Source organism: Fulmarus glacialis, unplaced genomic scaffold (genome assembly GCF_000690835.1).
Source record: "Fulmarus glacialis isolate BGI_N327 unplaced genomic scaffold, ASM69083v1 Scaffold30386, whole genome shotgun sequence".
Taxonomy (NCBI): Eukaryota; Metazoa; Chordata; class Aves; order Procellariiformes; family Procellariidae; genus Fulmarus; species Fulmarus glacialis.
In genome coordinates this window covers 1,176-11,683 of record NW_009220494.1, presented here as the reverse complement: position 1 = coordinate 11,683, position 10,508 = coordinate 1,176, and the positions used below count along the sequence as shown (strand labels likewise).

At 37.2% G+C, this 10,508-nt stretch overlaps 1 protein-coding gene across 1 annotated transcript; it reads right to left on the bottom strand.

Annotated features, from left to right (window-relative positions):
• Positions 1-146: 146 nt before the first annotated feature.
• LOC104078943 (coiled-coil domain-containing protein 147-like) lies at positions 147-9,876 on the bottom strand (the record flags this gene model as incomplete). Its single annotated transcript, XM_009580778.1, has 4 exons — positions 147-341; positions 2,411-2,567; positions 4,387-4,535; positions 9,595-9,876. Coding segments are annotated over 4 exons (783 nt in total), but the record flags the coding sequence as incomplete, so codon positions are not given.
• Between the last annotated feature and the right edge of the window lie 632 nt (positions 9,877-10,508).

The window sequence follows — 10,508 nt, the reverse complement described above, 5'->3', positions numbered from 1 at the left end:
ATATTTATATAAAAATAAATATTTATTAAATTTATTGACTTAAAATAATCTCCCTCCCTCTCCCTTCAGGAAAATCCATTTTCTTCTTATTTTGACATCTGACCCTAATCTTAGACCTGATGAATACAGTTTGCCATGTACCCTACCTTCTGCTCTTTTAGATGCTGTTCCATTTTCAGTTGTTCCTCTTTGTTCTTCTGTATATGTTGCTGTAAATTCTTGATCTCAGCTTGCTTGTTATCCATTTCAGCTAGAAGATTTTTCAGCTCCTTCTCCATTTTTTCTTTCTTTCGAGCCTCTCGTGATGCCTCATTCTGATGCAGCTGGATTTCTTGCTGAAGCTATAATAATAGAGAAGACAAAAGTTTAAGTTCTGCTGCCATTTATTCAGGAAAACAAGGCCTCTCACCTCTCCTTCTACTATGCTTGATTTTGAAAACAGCTTCTATACTACTGTACCCACTACTACATGGAATATGCCAGATCTTCTCAGAAGTAAATATGTTCTCTAGTGGCTGAACAAAAAATCCTGCATGAGGGAACCTATTTATTGATGACAAGAATTTGTTAAGCACCAGTCAGTTCACCCACACAGAAAGGTCTGATAGAGTTCAGACATAAAAGCATTCCTTTGGAGATGCAGTGGCACAAATGTATTTTCAGTTGTAAGTTACGTGTAAAGTGGTACTTTCTGAATGCAGCATTAAAATTAATTTGGGCTTGATGTTCTATTGCAAGGATTTTTTTTTTACTTTGATTTTTCTATCTCACCAGCAGAAACACTTATTACACTTATAATAAAGGAAAGAGAGAGATGTCAGACCAGTGTTCTTTTTCACAACTGCTCTCAATCTTTCTGCTCTCAAAGTTCCTCTGCGTGAACTTTGAAAGAGGAGCTTTCTCTCATATTTAATAGACTGTCTTGTGACTTCTGCTCTCTCCCTCCCCAAAAATGTGGTGGAGCAGAATGAGCAGAGAGGAGACACAGGTGGGTGATCCACATGGAAATATTCAGCCAGGGACCAGCAATTGAAAGATGTTCTTCGCTTAAGGATTTCTCTCCCTCTGAGCCCACAGATGAAAAGTTGCCAGAACTGACTGGGTCTTCAACAGGATCTTCAAAAAGATGTTGTCATTTAAGCAGTCTGAAGTGGAGAACAATTTCATACTGGGAGAATGGGAGGTGGTTACAAACACTGTAGCAATCCCATAAATTTGAGGGCTGATGAAGTGAGTATCAAAAGATTCAGGCTGGCAAGATTCAATGAGTTTTGACGGGAGTTTCAATCCTCTCTTTTTTCTCGCATGTCCACAATGTTGTCAGAAAAGCAAAGATTTATATTCTCTTGTAATACATTCCCAACCATCTGCTTTAGAAACAGAAGAGAGTTCTGTGCATGAAACATAGGCTGATCATTACTTTCCTATTTGTGATTAATAAAAAACTGTAAGCTAAATGCTGCATCCATCTCTTCTCTGTTCCTTATTTAAGTGTTCTTTTCTGCTTTTCCTTACTCCTGTTGTCTTGCTCCAGCCCCTATTTATATTCTGCTTTAAATTCTTTTATTCCTCATTATTATGCTTTTATATTTTGATGTATCAGAATTCCGTATCCCATCTTTCATCCTTTTCTACTTTCTCTCCATTCAGTGGGTATCCTATTGATCCTCAGTTTTCTGCTGCTATACACATTTAAAGGAAGCTATACACATTGATCAGAAAAGAACTGTCTACTCAGATGGTCAGAAAAACAGGGAACCTAACTCAAAGAGGAGTCAAAAAAAGTAAAGCTGAGATGGAATATGACTGCTCTCTACAGACTGGTGAGGTAAAAAATTTAAGCTGAAAAACAGTAGGCAGGAATCAGCATGAAGAAGAAAGTAGGAGGTCTCTAACCATTAGAAAAGTGAGGTTCTGGAAAAGCTTCCCGTAAGCGGTAGGGGAGAAAATAGACTAATCAGCTTTTAAGTCAGAATTTGATACATTCTTAAAAATGATAGTATGGCATCATATGACAACCACTGCCAACAGCAAGGGACCTAGGATCTCCATTCCAGGTCTATGTTCTAAGTGGTTCTTTGAAGGCATAAGGATTTACAATGCAGAAAAAGAAACACATCTCCGGTATGAAAGATAACTATGATTCAGGCAAAGAAACCTTGGCCTCATTCAGGGTATTGGGAAGCTATGGAAGCAGCTGGTACATGACAGTACACTTTGCAAAGGACATAGCCTAGAAGTAGAGAAAAATATAAAAATCATTCACAACAGACTCCTTTCTAAGCACACCTGAAAATGTTTGAGATGTGAAAGAACAGGTAGTAGCAGACTAGTCAACACAGATCAATTGCAAGAGTGGAGGATGGTTCAGGGCAAAGCCTAAAATCACCACCTGGTGATCCGTACAGACCTGCATAACGGATTGATCTGCCTCGTTTTTTGCCCTCTCTGTATCCTGCTGCTGCTCTGTGGCTTGAGTTAGACTTTGACGTAACTTCACAACCTCTGACAAGAGTTGGTCTCGCTCCTTTGTTATCTCTTCTTTAAGTTTTAGCAAATCCCGGATACTGGAAGCAAGGAAATAATAGTCAAGCAGTGTCACAGGTCCTTTCTGTTCTTCCTCCCATCCAGAGCAAGATCTTTTGTGAGAAACAGGAGTTTAAAAGTAATTTTTTTTTCATTTAAAACTCCTCTTGGATTAAGGCTCTGCTGGTCAATTGAATTATATGCTCTACCTACTGTGATCGTAGTCACCGTCAACATAGGCAGCTTTAAAACCTAACCTAGTCCAATAAATCACTCTTTCTTGCTATATCACATCCCCCTGGGTCTGAAGAAACCTTCAGTTTCCCAAAAAGGTAACAGGGAACAAAATTCCTTCTTCTCCACCCATTGCAAAATTACTCGGGGACCAAAAATATTACATTGTTGTAACCAGTCTCTCTGCAGCTTACCTGACTGGGCACCTAACTGGGTTATGTCTTACAGTCATCTAATGTAAGAATAAAACAGACTCCCTGTTTGGATGCATTTACGATCTGAAAGAAAGTCCAAGCAGTGTGGGTTCAAGCTCAACCTTAAAAACCAGCCTTATAGTTCTAAAAGACCTGCAAACAAGTCCTGCAAAAGAGTTGTCTAGTCCCATGTTCTTGTTACTGGACAGAGTATTTAAGCATGGAACTGGAGGGCAATACACAGGGAAATTTAAGAAGAAATTGTAAGTAGGCAGGTCTCAGCAGCCTGGGTAGCAGCTGGAAACTGCAGGAGTGAGGTCTTGGCAAAGCAATGACTCCTGGCTCTTCCAAGAAAATGCAAAAAGCAGCCACAGAGAGCTGCCTTTAGGGAGAGTTCTACTAGAGGAAGGCTTAATGACCAAGCTTTTAGATCCAAGAAAACCTGTTACACAGGTCCAGAACATTTCAGGGCTAAATGGTGAAGGAGTGGATTTCTCATGCATCCAGGTGGCTTATGTACTGGCACATTCCTTGGAGGAGAAATGTTTGAGCACACTAAAGGCTTTGCTCACAGACAGAAGTCTTGTTTATGCAGCCTGGATACACAGTGCATTGGGAGACAAGCATGCCCCATACATACCCTGAATGCATAATATAAATGAATACCTTACACAGTGTGAAAATTTCAAGCCAGAACCAGCTGGGCCAACCATCAGCAATCTCAATAAAAAGTGCACAGGTCATAAGGTCAATATACTTAATCTCATCTTTGAGTTTACACTTAATCTAACAGCATAAGCACAGTCTGAGGACCTGATACTACAAACGCTAGCTTTTGGAGGGCTTTTGAGCAGCTCCTGAGGATCATTATTATTTGCAGAGTGTAGCAACTAGAAGCTCCACCTGAGACTAGGTCCCTCTGTGCTAGTGGCTGCATAAGCGTTCAGTAAAAAAAACCCATAGTCTCAAAAATGTATAAATATAAAATACAAACAAGAATACAGACAGTGATAATGCCTTATAACAAAGCTGGGAGCAGAAGAAAAATCAAGACTCCTGCTTCCTTGACTTATCTGCTTGACCCTGCTGCCATCATACTTAAAAACATTGACAGGATCCTATTCTCAAAGACAAGAGTATGTTGCAATGCTAGTCAGATAAAACAATATGACAGGTACTGAGAAAGTGCATAATATTGATTTTTATTTGATCTCTCAGCTTAATCCAATGCTGAATGAACTCACTCAGAGCCTGATTCTGTACTTGCTCACTGCATAAACATATAAACCAATAAATGTGCACTCATGAGAAAAGTAAAAGGCAGAAGAGACCTCTCTGTTTTCCAGTGTCTTTTTAGTGTCTAAATGGCTAAACAAGGTGTAGAATGATAGAAAATCAGATCAGACTTTCCCCCTCCCTGGGGAAAACTTACTTGTACTCCTGTCCCAGGGATAGCGTTGATCCTTGCTCCACTAAGTTAGTTAGGCGCGCAATTTCCTCTTGCAGTGAATTAATCGTTTCCTTCGCTTTCTGTTCCTTTTCATAGGCTGCATCCACCATTTTCCAGGCCTTTTCAATCTCCTAGGCACAAAATGGAAAACAATTACATAAATTAAATTGGGTTGAAAATGAACAACAAATTAAAAATTAATTGCCTTGCATTTTGGTTAATTAAGAAAATAGATTTTCATGACTTTTCATGCTAAGATTCACAACAGTTTTCTTCACCCGTTGTCTTTTCTTTTGGACGAGGGCATAGCAAACATTTTGAGCCATTCAGGCAATTTACACCACAAAAGCTGTAATACATTTTCTTTAACACATAGACCCGAACACTATCAAATCTTACTCTATGAGGTTTTGATCATGTGAGTCCCACTAATATCTAAAAATTTACTGAAAATTCAGTGCCCACAAAAGTACTATCTACTTAAATAGCTCACTTACGTCTGTAAAATCTTATTAGCTGTTATGATAATGAACATCCAATTTGATTTGGATGAGAAGATGATGTTACTCTGGGCTTTTCTCCCTCTTTGTTCATTTTCATCTCTGAGGACCTAGTGTATTTTGATTTTAACTACATATTCAGACAAGCCACAATTCTCATGCCAAATTTCTGCACATGGAATTACTTCAATGACAGACTTGTGTGCCTCTCACAAACCCAGGGTTTGTTATCCACAAACAGGATAGGGGAGGAGGGTTCACTTGATTTTTTAACTTCCTCTGCATGTCTCTCCCTTGAATCAGATCCTTAAGAATCACACAGCAGGCTTATTCCTTGCTAGGTTCAAACCAAGCTCCTACCAGTTCTGGAATCCTGTGCAAAAAAAATGCATAGATTCAGAAACACTGGACTGGAAGAAAAGTTCCCGAAGACTCAGTAAATAATGAAGACACTACTTTTGACACTAGCAATCCCTGAGCTGCAAATCACAGCATGATGTCCTCTCTCTCATACTCTTTTCTCAGCTGGCTCCTGGTGGAGTTCTGGACTTGATGGACTTGTACATATTTAGACTCCAAGTGTGACTGTGCAACTCTGCATTAGTTCTACGGTCTCCCCAAGCAAAGCCAGACAGAAGCATCAATACATCAAGCCATAATATCCCTGTCAACTCCTACTTGCATCATATGAAAATGGGACAGGGAAAAAAAATTTTAAAACACTCCACAATGAAAAGTGTCAAATAGTTTAACTTATATCAAATTGTTTACAGAAGTTCTTTACTGAAATTAACATATCTGGTTCTAAAAAAAACCTATTTAACACTAAACTCAAAATGATGGCACCTATACTATGGTATATTGTTCATATATTTATTGAACTCTTTTAAATCAAATAAATGTAGTACTTAGCTGTTTACTACCTAAATTAAAAATTCAAGCTATTGAACTAGCAGAAGTAACAGGCTACCAGAATTTGCTGAAAAGCTAACACAAAATATAACATCTGCAGCCTCTTCAAAATGGAGGGGGAATACAATTTCATTTTATTTATTCAACTAGTTCAGCATATCCAAATTTGAGAAACCATCTGGAGCTTAAAGACCGGGAGTGTTTGCTCTTCTTTTTTTTTCCCAGTCTATTAATAAAGAGTTAAACGGTGGGCTTTACTTGTTCAGAAATTCTGAAGGAGATTACAGTCAATTAAAGTCACTACCTACAAACAGTATTTTTGTTAATTAATAAATTACTTTGTTCAAAATTTAGTTTGAAAAATGTGCTTTTCACTTATGTATCAAGCATATTTAAACAGTTTTAAATATTAAAGTTGTTACATTTTATACATTTTGAGTTCTAAATTCCATTCAAATGCAGAAATGATCACACATAAAGAATTAAGTATCATCTAGTAAATAATAATTTTTCCATTCATTATTATCTTACATAAAAATGTTCAATTATGAAATTTAAATAAATGCATGCTAGGCTGAAATAATGGTATGAAGACATAGTGTATCATCTTGACTGGCAGAAAAGCAAAAAATACAGCTGTAAATAAACATGTTTCAGATTTGCCAACCAATAAGAGGCAACCAACCTTTCTCTAGAAAAATGCAAATGGAAAATAAGATTAAAGCTGATTACTTAAATCAAAGCTTCCTACTGGCTGATTAGACTGTGATTAAAATTGGTGAATTAAATCACTATGTTTGGAGTTTTGGGGGATAAAATCAATATGCCCTCTGAGAGGTCTTACTGGCTTCAGTGAGTATTTTTTTCTGGTAAGTATTCGCAAAAGTGATCCCCTGAAGTCAATGAGGACATTCAGATAAGCAGTGATTTCAGGTCACCCTAAGCTATGCTTTAAGAACTTTATCTTGCTTTCAATGTGTAAAAACAATTTTATTGAATTTGTATTGATAAAACAAATTTTCATCAATATGGTTAGCAGGCACAGATGACGGCCCCCTTTAATAAGCAAGATCTAAATGAGAATTTGCTACAGACTTCAGCATCAGCAAAACTGGGCTTCATTGTAGTTGATTCTTGGTTGTGTCTTTTACCTTGAATAGCAGATCTACAGATTGCTTCCTTTAAATTCAAAAGTAAAGAGGAAGAAATTTTTGATGGTGGAAGCCTTCGTTGAAAAAATATTCACATTATTACTCAGTGGAGAGGGGAACTGAAATAATGCAGAGTATGTCAGCATCACTGGGTGATTGCAGTACGTGGTTAGGTAGGTAATATGCATTGCAGTCTGTTGTATAATTAAAGATGGAAGTACACTGGATGTTTGCAGTTAGAATAATTCAAAAATTTTTTGAGAAGTACTGGAAGTCTGGAAATTGTGAAGCAGAATTCATAAAAGTGTGACAGCTTTACTTTATTTTCATTAAATACTCCAAAATATCACATCAGTTTCACTGCTCAGAAGCTGAGAATTACTGAAACACTTTCTTAGTATATTGGATTGATACCCCTGGAAATCGAAAGCTTGGTAATTCCAAGCAGGGCAGTACAAGCTCCTATAAATTCCCCACCTAAAGTTCTTCCAGTACAGCCTTGTGGATCAGTATCCCTATCAATTAAAAAGAGAATTGTATTCCCTTGGTGTTCAGCTTGGCACTTTGCTCCTTTGATATGACCATAAACAGCAGACTATTATGTCCGGTTTATTAAAACTACAAAACAGAGCACTGAACAACTATCAGAGAGCTAACAGCTATTGATTATTATTGAAATGGGTCCTACCAGCCACTGATCTGTGTAGTTAACCCCTGCCCCTAAACAAATCCTACTGATTACATCGAGGCTTCACATGAAGAAAAATTTTCCTTTTGCAATTTTTATTTGTATATGAAACAATGACCTAGAAGAGGAAAGCTGTACACCTGTTACCCTGATGACCCATCAAGTCACCAAGATTTAGGGCCTTAATTTGAAGCAACTATACCATTTTTACAGGAACAGCCCCACCAGGATTCTCCTATCTTTTGTAAATAATGAAACAGTGGAACAGATTGTTTGTTTAATTTAGCGCTGAAGAATATAATCTATTTTAGCACTTGAACTTTCCTCAACGCTTGCCTTGGGTACTTGCGAAACACATTTTTTGAATGTTAGTAAAATTGTAGTGAAATCCTACAGCTGTAATGGAACTTCCCTTCAGAAAGGAGAATAACATGAAATATGAAGGGTATACCAAACAAAACCCCAAAACATGACGTAAACATTTTAAACAATATCCAAATAATTCCTGAACATTTAAGGGAAAGACTAATTCTCATAACCAAAATGAAAAAGTATAAGTGCTGTTTACTTGGCCCAGCACAACACTAGAATTGAAATGTCGCATGTTGTGTACTGCACGTCATTTCTAATAGGATCATATTGTCAAGCAGCTTTTTCACTACAAAATCTCTTAGCTGGTTCAATAGCAGGTGGAATTGTGAAGCCATACATTGCCTGAGCTTCAAATTAGCTGCTGAAATTGGGAAGGCTCTTATTTTTCCTACTCTTCCGCTCCTCATTTTATGACATTACTAAGACAATGTCTCCTCAGCTTGGGAACATCTTGAAGGATTGCCTCTCCTGCTGTTCACACTCAGATTATTGCCATGTAATAGCAGAAAGAAAATTATAAGGATCATTGTGGTTCCTGACACCCACCTACCAGGTTTTGATTAGCAGCAGTGAAAATCAACAAGATTTTCTACGCAGTTTTCCTCCTCCTTGAGGATGCTTTGAGCAGTACCATGGGCTTGCAAGCTGCAGCCATAGGATGACAGCACTGCTATTTATATTTACTCTGAGTGTATTTTCTTCCTAATTCGAAGGACAAGAAACTTCATTTCAAAGAACTTCTATTTCTGTAGTGCTCATAGATCGCTCTGGATTGTTACACTGAATTTATTTTACTGGAACAAAACATTTTATTGTAAGGCATGGAGGTTTCTCAACTAAATGCTAAATTAAAGCCTGTCTAGGTTCCACAGCCTAAGCTTTTAAACCATCAGAAGGAAAAACATTCAAAATACAGTCTTCTGATCATTTGGCAGCTTTAGGTTTCTGGTAGTCAAACTTCACTGTAAGGCTAAAAACATCGACTGTTTTTAACAAGTCAAGCACTTTGATTTGACAGAGTTCAAATCAATAATAACAAAGAACACATCAGAGTAAATTGGTAAAATCACATTGAAATGCTATATAGGATTCCTTTTCAAAAACACTGTGAAACATTTATTTATATGAGTTGATGACACTTCCCTGGTGTAAAACCTGTATTTCAGCAAGTAAGTAGAATTTTTGTGCTCTGGCAATAGTTAACATCCAAGCAGCACTTCAAAAATATTAATGAATCCAGTCTCAAAAACTGAATATTAAGTTGGAAATGTGCTATTTTACAGAGGGAAAGCTTAAACAAAAACCATTAGTGAGTACTTGAAAGCTGATGGAGTTGGTTTAGTGCAAATAAACACAGAATTTGACTGGGACTAGTAAAAATATCAGGCTAAAGAAACAAAGCGATTCATAGCAAAGCACAGGTTAAAGAACTGGAGATGCCAGCTCTATAGTTAGTCCTCCGGCTAGTTCTCTACATAAAATAAAGTGTTCTTGTAGATGCTTTTCTTATTACCATGTCTTTCATTAACAATTTGCAGATCATATTTAATTCAATTCACAACTTTACCGTCTTCATTGATGATATAGTTCCCTGATCATCTTTAGAGAGCTTTGTGAGCGCAGCTACTTTAGATGAATTCACCACAAGCTCAGCATTCAGCTCCCTGCATTTCTCCATGAGACGCTTTTCATTTTCATGAGACTTCTTCATAACAGCATGGAGCTTCTCATATTCTATTTGGAATTTTTCCAGAGTTTTATCTCCCTTAAGTAGATTGATGACTTCTTGGAAGTCTTTTTCCAGTGATTCAAATGCACTTTCATCTAGATAGGGTTTGCCAGACTTTTCCTGAATGAAATGAGATAGATAATCAACAAACAGGAGGAATTCAACATCTCACTTATGACCACAGAATATAAAAAAGCAATATGCTGAGTGTGTAACAGCTACTAAGAAATCATGACAAAATTTTCTGAAATAACAGTTCTCTTGCTATCATATGATATATACATTGCAGTCTATTTTTCAAACAGATCTTCCCCAATTTTACTGAAATAACTTGTGCTTTAACAGTCATAGTTCCTGTAATTAAGCACCACAACTACTTTAAAGATAAGTCTATAAAATGTCATCATTGTGATAGTGCTTAAATAATACATCAACTATTCAGGAAGCCCAGTATTTTAGCCTCAATTCTTCCCAGTTCTCTACACTCTAAAGTCTGATTAGTTTATGCTTTCTAGGCAGATAGTGCCAGCAAATCACTTGCAGATAAGCGTGTCTGAAAGCTCCAGTAATGCCAATGCAAGCCAATCCTTCTTCTGCAGGAAATGCTACTGTTAAACCTTTCACAGGGGACATTTTTGACCTAGCTCAGTTCTGACGCCAGATTTTGCCAGCTCAGTTGCTGGACACCAAATTCCACCAATATTTTTCAAAACAGCTTAAAATAAGCCTGCATTACAGCCTTCAGCAGAACA